Source organism: Podarcis filfolensis (genome assembly GCF_964270895.1).
Source record: "Podarcis filfolensis genome assembly, chromosome: 11".
In the NCBI taxonomy this organism is placed as follows: Eukaryota; Metazoa; Chordata; class Lepidosauria; order Squamata; family Lacertidae; genus Podarcis; species Podarcis filfolensis.
The window spans coordinates 398880-414557 of NC_139613.1; the positions used below are offsets into that span (position 1 = coordinate 398880).

Here is a 15678-nt window from a genome sequence, read left to right on the forward strand (position 1 = left end):
TTGATGATTCATACCTTTTTATATTTATTTGAAAACGTGATAATTGAAATGGATGAAATGTAAACAGGGAGAGGTACAAATGTGATGATATAGTGAAGAATTAAGCCAGGCTTCCTCAGCCTCAGCCCTCCAGATGTTTTGAGACTACAATCCCCATCATCCCTGACCACTGGTCCTGCTAGTGAGGGATCATGGGAGTTGTAGGCCAAAAACATCTGGAGGGCCAAGGTTGAGGAAGGCTGAATTAAGGCAGGAGGGGAGTTGACCAGCTCATATGAGCAAAAAATAATGTGAAAAATAAGGATATATTTACATATTATAAAATGGAAACTCAATAAAATATTATATACCTTATATACTCAAGTATAACCAACTTTTTCAGCACATTTTTAATGCTGAAAAAGTCCCCCCTTGGCTTATACTCGAGTGAGGGTCCTTTCGGGCTGCTCCTTCCTCCGCCGCTGCCGCTGCCACCAGCCTCTGGTGTGGTGAACCGGCTTATACTTGAGTCAATAGGTTTTCCCAGTTTTTTGTGGTAAAATTAGGTGCCTCGGCTTATATTTGGGTCGGCTTATACTTGAGTATATACGGTTTATAAAAAAGGAAAGGGCAGAGGAGGCAGGTTGTGGGCCCAGCCCACTGGGGTGGGGAGACAGGAGGACCCTGCTGTGTGTGTGGCGGAAGGCCCTACCCCACCCCAGGATGAGACTCCCGTGAGGAGGCGGGAAGCCACGGTTAGGTTTCTGTGTGTTGCCACTGTGCAGTTGCTTGGAGTCACAAGACTCTGTTTTGCATTCCAGGGATTCCAGGCTGTTGGAAGTCTCACGGAAGACGGATGTGATGTTACTGTTTCCTGTTCCTTTGTTGTTCAGTTGGTTCTCTGCTTTCACAGAGAGAGCATGTATATTTCTTTTCTGTCTGCGTAGTTAGGAATAAATCTCTTTGCAATGTAGCTCATATTGTCTCGGCTCCTTCCCTGCGTGCTGGATACTCTGCATAATAGGGGGACGTGCTTGGAGCCTAATCAAAGGCTCAGGTCGTTAATCATCGTCGGAGGAGATTCCGAAGGACTTGACCGGAGGAGGAGGAGCTCGGTCGTGGCGCAAGTCCGACAGCCACGAGGCCCAGCTGGGCAGAAAGTCAGCTTATTCCATTGACGGGGAGGAGCGGGGCTCAGAAGCCCATGCGGGCTCTCTTGCGGGGTCCCTGGGAGCCCTGGGAGGAGGGGAGGGGGCGCTGGCTCCCGCGGCTGGAGGCTTGGCTGGCCGGCAGCTCGGCCGGGGGCTCGTCAGGCTCGTCAAAGATGGCCAGGTAGTTGCGGAGGGTCTGGCGGCGCTCCTTGGGGATCCCACGGGTGGAGAGGGTCTGGGACGAGAGCAGCTGCGAGGACGAGCCCTGGGAAGCGTCACAGGGGCCTTGGGAGTCGGGCGGGGGGCCCTGGGAAGCAGTTGGGGAGCAGGGAACGGAGACGCGAGACTCGGGTGCCAGGCAGGGGGCTTTCATGGTGGCAGAGGCCAGAGAGTAGAGGCTTTCTGAGTCAGTGGGGGCTTCGCTGGGGGTCTGGCTGCTGGCTGCCCACCAGGAGGAGTCGCTGGCGTCCGATTGGTAGCTGGTGGTGGAGGTGAAGCTCCCCGAGAGGCTGGGGGTTCCCCGCGCCCTCTTGCGCCTCCGCCGCTGCTCCCGCAGCGCCCGCTGCTTCTGCGCCTTGGTGGCGCCCAGCTTCTCCTGCCACCAGTCGGCCCAGCCGCCGGCCCAGGAGGCGGCCAGGCGCTGGCCCAGCTCCCCCGGGGGGCCCTCCTGCTCCAGCCCTGGGGGCGAGGGGGCCCTGCCAGCCGGCTCCCGGGGGCACACGGCCCGCTTCTCCCGCATGGCCTGGCGCAGGCGCTGCCGGGCCTCCCCGTAGGAGGGGGCCTGATTGCCGGCCGGCTCCCGCAGCTCCCGGCGAGCGAAGAGGCGGCTCTGGCTAAGGACGGCCGGCAGCCGCGCCCGGCCCTGGGCTGCCTCGGGGAGACGCTTCCAGGCCTTCTGGAAGGCCCTGATCCAGCGCTGGTAAGCGGAGGGGGCAGCCACAGAGGGGGCAAGGGGTGCTGCGGGTGCGGCAAGCGGTGGAGGGGAGCCTTCGCAGGATCTGGCTGCTTCGTCAGTGCCTCGAGGGGCATCCTCCTCTTCCTCCTCCTGCGGGGCTTCGGGGGCCGGCTGTGGCCCCTCAGATGCTCCTTCTTCCTCCTCGTCCTCCTCCTGGTGGAGCAAGGGCTGGTAGAAGAGATCGCCGGCCTCAGAGAGCTGGAAGACCAGCAGGGTCTGACTCTGGCCCTGCTGACCCAGGGCGGCTGCGATGCCTGGGGGTGGAAGAGAACCGTCAGTGGGGGGCCGCACTGGGCGGAGGAAAGAGAGTGCAGCCAGAGAGTCCGGCCCCTCATTTCAAGGGGTCGGAAGAGCCCAGAAGTCACATATTCAGTCGCCAGATTTTGCGCTGCCATGATAGATATTTGATGAAGAATGGTCTATGCCACAATTCAATCCTAAACTGAAGGCCCATATTGTTGGATCCGCACTTCTGAAGCCCACCCCAGACAGCTGTGTTGATCTTTTAATTTTTCTTATAAATTTGTACTCACCTATTATCTATGCTTAATTAAGTTTTCTATGTATATGTTTAAATCTACGTTTGGTTGTTGCTCCCTTTTATTTCATAATTATTCGCTTAGATTCATACTGTTACTCTATTTATTTAGATGTTTTGCTTATGCTGGTCTATGACTGTAATAACACAATAAAGTAAAAGTAAAGTAAAAGGGGTCAGGGCTGCGGAGCATCTTCTTTCACAAAAGAAGAGACAAAGAGTTTGGATTTGATATCCCGCTTTATCACTACCCTAAGGAGTCTCCAAGCGACTCTCAATCTCCTTTCCCTGTGAGGTGAGTGGGGCTGAGAGACTTCAGAGAAGTGTGACTAGCCCAAGGTCACCCAGCAGCTGCAGGTGGAGGAGCGGAGACTCGAACCCGGTTCCCCAGATTACGAGACTACCGCTCTTAACCACTACACCACACAAAAGCATCTGTCCACACCACTCATAGAATCACAGCCTCTTAAGACTGGGAAGGGTCCCCCAAGGGTCATCTAGTCCAACCCCCGGCAATGCAGGGATCTCAACCAAATCACCCCTGGCCTATGGGCATCTAGCTCTGCTTAAAGACCTCCAGGGAAGGAGAGTCCAGCATCCTTGGTGGGAGACAAACATTGTAAGCAATAAGCAACACTAGCAGGTGGTAAGAAGACTTGTAATGTTCATGATATGTACCCTCTTCCAGAGAACAGAAGGAGCAAGGGAGAAGGGAAAACTCATAAATGCTCGGATGTAAAGATATGAATTGGGAAACCATGAAGCGGGAGGGAGGGAAGTCGATGCTCAGATGAGCAATTTATAAAGTGGATGTCAAAAGTAGGTTTAAATGGGGAAAAATGGAAAAGCAATAAAAATGTTTTTTAAACAAACAAATAAACAGCTCCTACATTTCGAGAGCTAAATTACCCTAGTCCGACATTTCAAAGCCAAATGGTACATTGCTAATTAAAAGTTATTCCCTGAGCTATACAGTGTTTTTTGGTTTCCCTAAGCCCTGCAAGCTTTTGACCCTGGTGGGGCCACCTCTCTCTTCTTGCTTGTGGACACCCTGAGAAGAATTCTCATCAGCTCATGAGACAGGATTTCCCCTCGCAAAAGCCACACTGGTTCTGCTTCAAGCAAGGCTTGTTCTTCCACGTTCTTGCTAATTCTCTCTTCAGCGACACCTCCCACCATTTTCCTGGACATGGTCCCCTCTTGGTCCCTGCCCCCCCCCCCCCCGCTTTCTGATGGATCAATGAAGTCCGCTCCTTTGGGTCGGATTTTGAAGGGTCTGCACACCTGCCCTTTGCTCACCACTTGGGGGAGGGCGTGTGTCTAAGCTGCTTCCAGTCTGGCTCAAGCCCCCCCCCCCGCCACGTACCTGCAGTGGGCAGGGCGAGACGCTGGCGCAGAGCCTCCTGCCGGATGGGCACTTGCACAGGGAAGTGGGGCAGGCTCTCGAGGATGGAAGGGACCTTCTGTGGGGGGCCCCAGAGCTGGCAAGGGGTGTCGGCGCCGCCTGCGGAAAGAGGTGGGTCAGTCCCCCAGCCCACAACCGCGTCTCCCAGCGCAGCCAGCCACCCCCAAGTATTCACACCACCAGAAAAGCTCTGGAGCAGCAAGATCAGGCCAAAGGGGGGGCACCCAATCCTGCATCACTGAAGTTGGGGGGCACCAGCAGACCTTGCCAGAGGGGGTTCTATAGTTTCGGTGCTGCGTGGCATCCTACTTGGGGGCGTAAGAGCATAAAGGCCTGGCCGCTGGATCAACTGGGATCCAGAAGCATCGCTGACCACAGAAGAATCGCCAGGACACCCTGGCCATTAACCGCCTCCCCCTGCCCCAAATTTTGTCTCCTCCTCTTTTAAAGCCGTCACCATCCTTCTGCTTCTTTCAACATCCCACTTCCGGGCAGGAGAGGCTTTTGGGCATCTCTGTTGTGCTAGCCGCCACAAGCCCAAGGTCTCTGGTCAGCCGCCACCCGCTCAGACCCCAGTAAGTGCCTATGCCAATGGGGGGTGTACTCTGATCCACTCCCTGCACCCCCCAGCCCCTGCCTCGCCCCCCCACCTGTGTACTGCAGCAGCAAGAGTTCTTGGTCGTGGTGGGAACCAAGGAGGAGTTTGTGGCTGCGCTGCGGAGCGACGGCCGGGCTGAGGAGGCCGTAGATGGGTGGCCGCTGCATCATGTGCTCCCAGCTGAGGGCGGGCACCAGGGGGAAGCGTTCGTCCAGGACGTAGACCGAGAACTGCGGAAGGAGAGAGCGACACTCACAGCACACAGACTCCTCAAACTGGAGAGCTGGGAGGGACCCGAGGGTTTGAGGCTGAATCCTGACAAGACAGAAGTACTGTTTTGGGGGGACAGGAGTCTGGCGGGTGTGGGGGACTCCCTGGTCCTGAAAGGGGCAACTGTGCCCCTGAAGGACCAGGTGCGCAGCCTGGGAGTCATTCTGGACTCACAGCTGTCCATGGAGGTGCAGGTTAATTCTGGGTCCAGGGCAGCTGTTTATCAGCTCCATCTGGTACGCAGGATGAGACCCTCCCTGCCCACAGACTGTCTCACCAGAGTGGTGCATGCTCTGGTTATCTCCTGCTTGGACTACTGCAATGCGCTCTACGTGGGGCTACCTTTGAAGGTGACTCGGAAACTGCAACTAATCCAGAATGCGGCAGCTAGACTGGTGACTGGGAGCGGCCGCCGAGACCACATAACACCAGTCCTGAGAGATCTGCATTGGCTCCCAGTACGTTTCCAAGCACAATTCAAAGTGTTGGTGCTGACATTTAAAGCCCTAAACGGCCTCAAAGGCCCAGTAGACCTGAAGGAGCGTCTCCACCCCCATCGTTCTGCCCTGACACTGAGGTCCAGCGCCGAGGGCCTTCTGGCAGTTCCCTCACTGCAAAAAGTGAAGTTACAGGGAACCAGGCAGAGGGCCTTCTCGGTAGTGGCACCTGCCCTGTGGAACGCCCTCCCATCAGATGTCAAAGAGAAGAACAACTATCTGACTTTTAGAAGACATCTGAAGGCAGCCCTGTTTAGGGAAGTTTTTAATGTTTGATGAATTACTGTATTTTAATATTTGGTTGGAAGCTGCCCAGAGTGGCTGGGGAAACCCAGCCAGATGGGCAAGGTATAAATAATAAATTGTTCTTTTTGTTCTTTTTCTCCTTCCAATAAAGTACAGCAGAAAAGTTGTCCAAATATAAACAGTTAACTTATTAATCCTCACAATAATTTCATAATTATTGGTCTATGTATTTCTAATAGTACAACCAAATCAGTAATTTTTAATATAATTGTAAAACTACTCTGAAATTTTATTATTCCAAAAATGAAACCTTCTTCTGGTTGTAAATATTAAAATTATATCAGCAAGAAGGAGTCTTTCTGTAAAAAAATGATTTAAATCAAGTCTAACCGACTAGTGATTTAAACCAAATCTTACTGACTAGTGATTTAAATCGATTAGATTTAAATCAAATCCACCCTGTTTGCCCCTATGACTTCCACCTCAGGCATGATTTCCGCACATGTTCATGAACACCCTCCCCCCCCCAGCTTGGGAAGTCTCAAGAGGACCCCTGTGCCCGTCTCTGGAGAATGAGCCCTGGCACTCACCTGCGTGGCAACGAGGTGCTGGTAGGGCTCTGCCTGGCCCAGGTACTTGGAGAGGACCACGCGCTCCCCCCGCTGGCAGTCGGCCTCGCCCCCCACCTTGAAGAGCTCCACGCGATGTTGAGAGGACACCTGGGGGCAACCGAGAGGAGCAGCCTGAGCCCCGGGAGAGCAGGGTCCCCTGGCACCACTCCGGAGGCTCCTCTCGTCCCCCGAACCCGCCTTGGGTGGGGCAGCAGCAGGACGTACGGAGCCCCCGTGCAGCATCTCCTCTGCCCAGAGTCTCACCCTCTGGTCAATCCCCACCAGGCCGGTACGGTCGGCAAAGCTGAGCACCCGCGGGTGGGCAGTAAACTCGCTCCATCGCCAAGGGGAAGGGTCCCGGAAGAAGAGGGTCTCGCTGTCCTGGTGCAGCCGCTGGAGCCTGGCAAGAAGGAGAGGGCATGGCGGACTGGCGCTTGGCTCAGCTCTTCTAGCGGGGGCAGAGTATGGCTCACCTGCACTCCATGCCAGCCTCAGGGTGCCAGCCCAACACAGCTCTGGGGGATATTCAGAGCCTGCTGGATCCGGCCAGTCCAGCAACCCGTTCTCAGAGGGGCCAGCTAGATGTTTGTGAGAAACCCACCAACAGGATCCTCTTTTAAAGCCATCCCGGCTGGTGGCCATCTCTGCCTCCTGTGGCAGGGAGTTCCACAGTCTAACGATGGGCTGCATGAATCCCGAATTTTATCGCTCTATAAGACGCACCTTTCTCCTCCTAAAAAGTAAGGGGAAATGTGTGTGCATCTTATGGAGCGAATGCAGGCTGCACGGCTATCCCAGAGGCCAGAACAGCGAGAGGGAGAGCTGCGTAGCACTTAAGCTTCTGGCTTAGCCCCTCTGTCCCTTCCCCCAGCTCCCGGAAAAGCCCCCAAGAGCCGTGCTCCCTTTAAAAAGCCGCACGGAGCGTGTGTGTGGCTCTTGGGGGCTTTTCCCTGAGGAGGAAGAAGGGCAGCCTGTCAGTGACGGGCTGCCGTTCTCCCTCCTCGGGGAAAAGCCTGCAAGCGCCGCACACACGCTCCGCGTGGCTCGTGAAAGGGAGCGCTGAGCAGAGCCTGGGACGCATACAGGCTCTGCTCAGCGCTCCCTTTGAAGAATATTTTTTTCTTGCATTCCCCCTCTAAAAACTAGGTGCATCTTATGGTCAGGTGCGTCTTATGGCGTGAAAAATACGGTAGCTTCCTTTTATCCCTCCTGAATCTTCCAGGAAGGGGGCAGAAGAAGGGGCTGGCTTCTGGGACTGGGCCCAGGGTGGCTGCTGGCACGGGCCTCACCCCGTCGCATTGGGGGAAGGTCTCCCTTTCGAACGCCTCTGTGTCTGCAGATCAGAAGGGCACAACTGCATCCCCCGGGGCATCTCATTACATAGCCAGGTTCTTACAATACTCAAACCTGAAGCCCCAAATACGAAGGCTGAGTCGCTGACGACTCCAACACTTGACTCTCTTTCACTGGAGGTTTTTCAACAGGGGTCAAATGGCCAGCTGCCAGGACTTCTTTAGCTGAGATTCCTGCGTTGTGGGGGGGGGGGCTGGACTAGATGACCCCTGGGGAACCTTCCAACTCCACAATTTTTTAAAAAACAGCCCTTTGTTTATTGGGAGAGAAAGTCACCCAAGGAATTTCAACATTCTCTCTTTTGCCTGTTTCGAGGGGGCAGAAATCGGAAGAAAGCTTTTCCAAAGTAACTTCTCATTCCCTTTCCTTTCCTTTCCTCACTCCAAAATGTAATCCTCAGGGGCTTTTGAACTCTCCCTTTGCCCCCCTCCCCTCCAGAGACAGGGCCAAGCATGTCTTCTCCCCCCCCATCCATCTTCATCTGCATACAAGACAAGGGGGGCCCTTATTAGCCCCCCCCCCAGTGCTCACCCTGTCTCCACATTCCAGACATAGAGGGCTCCGCTGTGGGTGCAGAAGGAGAGCTCGCCAGGCAGGTGGGGGCTGCAAGGGAGACAGGAGAGGCATCATGAGCAGCAGGAGAAGCAGAGACCCCCGCCCCCTCCCCAGACTTAGCTCCAGCCCCAGGCCTGCCCCACTGCAGCCTCTCAAGCCCCGTTCCATCTTCAAGTAGCAAGATTTACCGTATTTTTCGCCCCATAGGACGAACTTTTCCCCCTCCAAAAATGAAGGGGAAATGTGTGTGCGTCCTATGGGGCGAATGCAGGCTTTTGCTGAAGCCTGGAGAGCAAGAGGTGTCGGTGCGCACTGACACCTCTCGCTCTCCATGCTCCAGGAAGCTATCCGCAAGCCTTGCACGCCCGGGGGGAGTTCCCCCGGGCGTGCAAGGCTTGCAGGCGGCAGCCTGCAGCGCGGAGCACAGGGCGCCCTCCGGATGACGCCCCGTGCTTCACGCAGGTGTCGGCAAGCCTTGCACACCCGGGGGATCTCCCCCCGGGAGCGCAAGGCTTGCGGGCGGCAGCCTGCAGCGCGGAGCATGGGGCGCCCTCCAGAGGAAGCCCCATGCTTCGCGCAGGTGTCGGCAAGCCTTGCGCACGGGGGATCTCCCCCCGGGCGCGCAAGGCTTGCGGGCAGCAGCCTGCAGCACGGAGCACGGGGCGCCCTCCGGAGGACGCCCCTCGTGCTTCGCGCAGGTGTCCGCAGCCTGCCGCCCAGCGCGTGGGGCCCTGAAGCAGAGCGCCCCTTGCGCCGGGCAGACATCGGCCAGCTCCACAAGCTTGGGGGACAGCGGGGAGGCGCAGCGCCGCCATCCCACTGTTCCTCCACCTGGTTTTGGGGGGGAAATAAAGGAATTTTTTTCCCTTTATTTCCCCCCCCCCAAAAAAAAGTAGGTGCGTCCTATTGGACGGAGCGTCCTATGGGACGAAAAATACGGTATACCCCACTAGACTTGCTTGCAATAAAACTGCTAAGGAATATTAGAAGCATCAATTAAGATCAGTTAACCACGAGTAATAAAGAACATTTAAGGGATGGTTAGCATTAGCAATACACATAAAAAGGGGTTCTGTGGCCATCGGGGGGGGGGCTGCCTGGGACGCAGCACAGCAGGGCCTTCTCTGTGGTTGCACCCAGATACCCCTCCCCAGGAGATTCTCTGTGGGCTGGCAATACTTCTCTCTTTTCTTTCCAACAGTTTGATCTTTTAATGAATTTCACAACGTGGCGCTTCTTCGTTTAGATAAAAGGATGATGAATCCAGTGTTCTGGGCATGCAGAGGGCCAGGGGGGTGGTTGGGGGGGGAAAACACAGAACAGTCTCATGGCCCCGGGAAAGCTGAAGAGACCCCTTTGATGAGAAGTGTGGGGGTCAGGTGGGATTGCTATGAGGAATTATGAGAAATGGAGCACGCCATTGTGTCAGCCATGAAAGCATTGCTTTAACTGGGCTTGGTTCATTGACAATAATTTCTGATTAAATCCCCTAAGCCTCTGGACCTCTCCCCATCTTCTCTACTGTTCATTTTCTCTGCCTCACAGGCACGTATCAGCATTCTGACTGGTTGCTTCACCAGGCATCCGGAGCCATAAAGATAGTAGCTTTGATGTAGTTTGTTAATCTTTAGGTAGATTTTAAGGGCCAGGAAGAGAGATCACAAGGAGATGGCAAATACTACCTGTCCTTCCTTTCCTGTTTACTGCTGTTTATGACCTCTGGGATTTGCTAAACGCATTCCTCCTTGATTCCTATTTTCTTTACTCTGAACTATGTATGCATAGTTAAACCACAGAGCCTAGGACTTGCCGATCAGAAGGTCGGCGGTTCGAATCCCTGCGACGGGGTGAGCTCCCGTTGCTCGGTCCCTGCTCCTGCCAACCTAGCAGTTCGAAAGCACACCAGTGCAAGCAGATAAATAGGTACCGCTGTGGCAGGAAGGTAAACGGCGTTTCCGTGCGCTGCTCTGGTTTGCCAGAAGCGGCTTAGTCATGCTGGCCACATGACCCGGAAGCTGTACGCCGGCTCCCTCGGCCAGTAAAGCGAGATGAGCGCCGCAACCCCAGAGTCGGCCACGACTGGACCTAATGGTCAGGGCTCCCTTGACCTCTTCCTGTGTATGCATGCTCAAGTAGGAAATAGTTTCTTTGCAGTTACAAGGATTTCTCTGATCTGACTTTGTCCCACGTGGGGATGTTTTTGAAATGCTCAGAGGACATCTGATTGGTTCTTACAAGTGCTGTGCTAAAAGTTCTTTTGTTAATAAAGGGGCCTGCGCCAGGGTGTGACGGATTATCATTCACATCTCCTCCCAGAGCCTTGCTGGCCAAGCCTCGTGTGTATTTTATTAACCAGGGTCCAATCCTTCCTTGTCTCTGGAACGCAACAAGAGGGTCCAGAGAGTCGAGGAGGCTGAACCCAAACATGACTTTGCCTCCACATCACAAGGGCAGGTTTTTAAAAAAATTAAAAGGTGGGCCAAGCCCCCCTTGCTTCCCTCTTACCTGACTGCGATGGAGGAGCAGGGGGTCTCTGTGCCAACCACCTGGAGCAGGGCGGGGGCTCCTCCCGGCTTCATCTTCCATGCGCCGCAGTGGTAATCTGAGCGCACTCCAACAAAGTCTGCGGATGGGGGGTGCAGAGCAGAGAAACCAGGCTTAGCACCCTCGGAATAATACTGGGGGAGAAAGGGCAGCGGTTTCCGGCAGACGCCTCACTCACCAATGCCGTCCACCTGGGCGGCTGCCACTTGCTGGACCCGGCCGTTGAGCTCAAACTGGGCAGGGCGGCCGCGGGTTCGAGGCCTCAGGGAACCGCTGGCGGTGGGCTTCAGAGCCACGTCTTGGAAGCCTGATGAAGGAGCAGCTAAGGAAGGGGTATGGGGGTGGGGGGTCTCGAGGGAGAGGAAGGAGAGGTCTGGCAGGGGGAGGGACATGGCAGACAGGTGGGGCGGGGAGAGACCACCCAGAAAACCCACATGCAAGATTCACGGAAGAGCATAGGGTCAGGTTCAAGGTGCTGGCGGTCTTGACCTTTAAAGCTCTTTGTGGCTTAGGACCCTCGTATCTACAGGACCGGCTCTCCTGGTCTGCCCCACAGAGGACCTTAAGGTCCATGAATAATCCTAGTTTAGAGGTCCCGGGCCCTAAGGAAGTCAGACTATCCTCCACCAGGGCAGGGCCTTCTCAGTGATGGCTCCGACCTGGTGGAATGCTCTGTCCCAGGAGACCAGGGCCCTGCAGGATTTAACCTCCTTTCGTTGGGCCTATAAGACAGAGCTATTCCGCCTGGCTTTCAATTTGAACTTAGCCTGATCTTTTATTTCCCTTCACTTCCCTTCTCTTTCCCCCACTCCCCTTTTATGAAGATCACCCGCTCCAAGATCCCACAGCTAATTCTCCCCTGGCCTCCTCGCTGGCCCAAGTAGGACCAATGCAGCCAGCTAGACCTGGCGATTATCTAATTGATTTTTTAATTTTATTGTTATTCATGTCTTTATACTGTATTTTATGCTGCTCTTATAATTAAGTGTTTTAAATTTGTTGTTAGCCGCCCTGAGCCCGGTTTTTGAACCGGGAAGGGAGGGGTATAAATAAATTATTATTATTATTATTATTATTATTATTATTATTATTATTACTACTACTACTACTACTATTAGAAAGGTCAGAGCCCCAGAGCTCTCCCTTGCCAGCTGGCTGCACCCAAGCACCTCTTGCTCCCGGGAAAGGATACAGAGCTGGTTCATGGCCTCCCCAGAGGGGTACACCAGGCAGCCCCTGGACGACGGCCCCCCGCTGCCCTCTCTGGGCAGCCAGGCCAAGGCCCCCCCGGTTGGGGTCTCGTCGAAGGAAAGGCGCCTCCACTGCTCCGCCAGGTCCTCATGCAGCCAGTCGGCCATCAGCTCCAGGGGCAGCTCAAAGAGCCAGTCCCGGCACAGGCGCATGATGCTCTTGCCCCCAAAGAAGCTGCAGCTGTGGGGTAGGATAGGAATTTGGAGGTCTTAGATATATGTTAAATGTTCATAAGTGTGCCAACCGAGCACGTACATAGGTCAGCACAGGAAGACCGACCTGGAACCATTTTTGACTCCCAAACTGACCAAATGTTTTCTCTGCAAGGTCAAAGGAAAATGGAAAAGCCTTCCCATTGTCTTTTCCTTCACAAATCCTGTCTTAAGGGCACATTTAAGATATGAATAGGGTGTGAGCCTGTGACCTGGCCCAGGAACTAAGTATTTATGATTACAAAAGACTGGCCAGGCTCCCCAGGCAATCCAGTCAAGTAACCTGCCAGACAGGAGATAAACAAGGACAGGAGAAAAACAACATTCAAATTTCTGTTTTAGACTGCCTTTTCTGTGATGTATGTATGATGTTTCTGGGGGTGGTCTTGATCTAAAAAGGTAAAGGGACCCCTCACCATTAGGTCCAGTCGCAGCCGACTCTGGGGTTGCGGTGCACATCTCGCTTTACTGGCCGAGGGAGCCGGCGTACAGCTTCCGGGTCATGTGGCCAGCAGGACTAAGCCGCTTCTGGCAAACCAGAGCAGCGCACGGAAACACTGTTTACCTTCCCGCCAGAGCAGTACCTATTTATCTACTTGCACTTTGAGGTGCTTTCGAACTGCTAGGTGGGCAGGAGCTGGGACCGAGCAACGGGAGCTCACCCCTTCGTGGGGATTCGAACCGCCGACCTTCTGATCAGCAAGTCCTAGGCTCTGTGGTTTAACCCACAGCGCCAGCCCCAAGACCCGTCTGCCCCGCTTTTGCCCCCCACCCTGACCAAGGCGAGTCACTCACCTCACGGCATCAGGGGCATCAATGTGCTTCAGCAGGTGGGTCACCCGGCAGACGTTGCGCCGCTTTTTCCTCTGCAGGGGATGGAAGCAGCCAAGAGGGTCAGACGAAGCCCCAAGAAAGAATCTCACTCTCTCCCCCCTTCAGACTAGCCTACCTGGCAGGGTTGTGGGGAGAGTTTGAGAACGAACAGCAGAACTTGCTGCTGCTCCTCCTGACGGAGGAGAAGAGAGGGGGCAGCCAGGAGGGAACAGAAGAAAGCAGGGAAACCAAGCATGCCTCAAGTCAAGACAGCAGTGCAGTCTAGTGGTTAGTGTTGGACTGGGAGACCAGGGTTCGAACCCCCATTTGGACATGAAGCTAAGCTACCTTAGGCCAGTCAGTGCCTCTTGGCCCAGGCCAACCCAGCTCACTGAGCTGGGTTATTGTTGGGGAGATTAAAAGAGGAGGGGGAGATCCATAATAATAATAATAATAATATTTTATTTATATCCCGCCCTCCCCAGCCGAAGCCGGGCTCAGAGCGGCTAACAACAGTAAAATAATGCAGCATTCTAAAATCAATTCAAATCCAATTAATGGCAATCATTGGGCTAGAGTTCTGTGAGGATCACCATGTATCAAAAGGTGGGCTATCAATGAAACAAACAAACAAACAAACTCCCTGCCTGAAGGAGGCTCCTGCCTCCACCAGCATCCCTTTGCTCTTCCCCACACCAGAGGGGCAGGACCCAACTCTCTGGGCAGTGACAAGGGAGGGTCACTCACCTGCACTGGCACATCTCCCAGGTGGAAGTTGTCCTGGAGGAGCCGCCCCATGGTGCCAAAGGCCACGTCAGGATAGTCCACAAAGAAGGCGCCCAGCTGCGGGAGCAGAGAGGGGACAGGCTGGGCCTTTGCCCGGGGTCTCATCCCCCGCAGATGCCCTCCAACACCCCCCCTCTGGTGGCCCCCTCTTGACTACCTGATCTGGGAAGCCCAGGGCAGCCTGAGCGCCAGTGTTGGTGGCTTCCGAGGAGCGCAGCATCAGTCCCTGCAGAAGGATGTCTTGGGGAGTCACGGGGGGCACCCTGCAGCCTGGGAGACAAGGAGGGTCTGTCTGCCACTGGCACAGCAGGCACCTCTTGGGCACAGGCTGAGAGCCCTGCCTTTGATCCCCAGAGTCTCCAGGCAGTGGCTTCCGCCTGACACCCCAGAAAGCAAATGGCCAGTTCACAGGAGCCTGGCTAAACTGTGGAACTCCCTCCCACCTGGAGGGCTGGAAAAGAGGACTGGATCAATTCCTAGAGGAGGAGAGGCCCTGGGCGGCCCCAGTGGCTCTGCTCTCCCTCCACAGAGGCAGCAAAGCTTCCCTGTACAAGTTGCTGGAAACCCACCGGAGGGGAGAGTTGTGCCTGTGTTCTGGCCCCTGGTTTCCCCTGGGCATCAGCTTGGCCTCTGGGAGAACAGGCTCCCAGAACAGGAGGGCCGCTTTGGCCTGATCCAGCAGCCAGGGTCTTCTGATGCTCTTTGGGAGCCTCCAGGCCCAGAGGCAGTCTATCTCAGTTCTTTGGGCCATTGCCCGCTGTGCCAACAGGATGCTGGACTGGATGGGGCTATTCTGACATTTTGATCAGCGGCATCTATTGGCGCCAACTCTGAGGGCCAGGGGGTTTTGCCCACCCCCAAGAAAACATGCCCCCCCAAGGTGATGGGCGTTGCCATTCAAATGATGTCATGTGATCTATTCACCTGCCCCCCCTTCTATGATTCAGGTTGGCACCCCTGGCAGCAGCCCCCCTGGGGTCGCGGGGTCTCCCCTCGAGGGCGGGCACGCTCACCAGCATTGGGCAGCGTCAGGGGCAGCGGGGCGGCTTCCCCGGGCGTCCATCTCTCCCCGATGCCCGTGGGGAGGCGGCGGGGGACGAAGCGTGGCGGGTCCTGCGGGGCAGAGAAGGGGGGCGTTGGCGGCGAGAGGGGGCGAGAGGGCGGCAGCCAGGCAGGCCCCCCCCCTCACCTGTCCGGGCGCCGCGGGGTCGGGCAGCACCTGCCCGTAGCAGCCCCATCCGGCCACCAGCGGGCTGGCCCGGGAGGCGCTGCGCCGGCGGCTGGGCGGCCCCGCCTGGAAGTAGCCCGGGAAGAGGGCGCGCGGGAAGGCGGCCGCCGCCGACATCGGGGATCGAACTCGCGGAGGAGGCGGCGGAGGCGGAGGGAGCCGAAGAGCCGAGCGCGCTCGCAGACCACGTGACGCGCCAGGCGGAAGGAGCAGCCGCGGAGTCGGCGCCTAGAGCGGCCGGGCGGGAGGGCCGCCGGCTCCCCCTAGTGGCCGGAGGGCGCCGCCGGGAAACGCGCCGCTGATGGGCGAGGAGATTTCTATTTCATATAGATGCGTTCCAAATATCGTTCTGCTTGTCCATACGTCCATCAGCAATCCGTTCATTAGTTGCGTGCGGATTGCTTAGAGAGGGAGAAAAGCAAATCTGGAAATGCAGGCGGGGGAATCTCCGCTGACCCCCATGTTTTGCTGGGCCCATTTCACAGCAATGTCCAGCGCTATTTTTCTAGAAGAAACTCACCGCGAACACCTTCCTCATTCTCTTGGAGTGGCGAGGGGTCCCGCCTGGGAGGGGCCAGAACTGAGTTCCCGCAAGTTCCAGCTGAAACAGCCCTGTGCCCAAGGCATGCCCCGTGCAAAGAGCAGGGCCATCGCCCTCCGCCCTGCCAGGAAGGGGGCAGCGGGCA

General features: G+C 55.9%; 1 protein-coding gene across 3 annotated transcripts; it reads right to left on the bottom strand.

Moving 5' to 3' along the window:
* Positions 1 to 15124, bottom strand: TAF1C (TATA-box binding protein associated factor, RNA polymerase I subunit C). 3 transcript variants are annotated; one of them, XR_014539541.1, is made up of 15 exons: positions 14954 to 15124; positions 14778 to 14877; positions 13922 to 14034; positions 13726 to 13821; positions 12961 to 13031; positions 11895 to 12133; positions 10881 to 11009; positions 10664 to 10781; positions 8135 to 8206; positions 6515 to 6650; positions 6230 to 6358; positions 4679 to 4856; positions 3990 to 4127; positions 697 to 2339; positions 1 to 666 (listed from the first exon to the last, which is right to left on the bottom strand). XR_014539541.1 is itself a non-coding variant. In XM_083575577.1 (14 exons), exons 1-14 carry the CDS (start codon positions 15107 to 15109, stop codon positions 1174 to 1176), a joined length of 2841 nt encoding a protein of 946 aa, XP_083431703.1. In that variant the 5' UTR covers positions 15110 to 15124; the 3' UTR covers positions 1 to 1173. The 3 variants fall into 3 exon arrangements, 2 of the variants coding, with proteins under 2 accessions (XP_083431703.1, XP_083431704.1); XM_083575577.1 differs by having other exon boundaries at positions 1 to 2339; XM_083575578.1 differs by lacking the exon at positions 8135 to 8206 and having other exon boundaries at positions 1 to 2339.
* Positions 15125 to 15678: the final 554 nt, after the last annotated feature.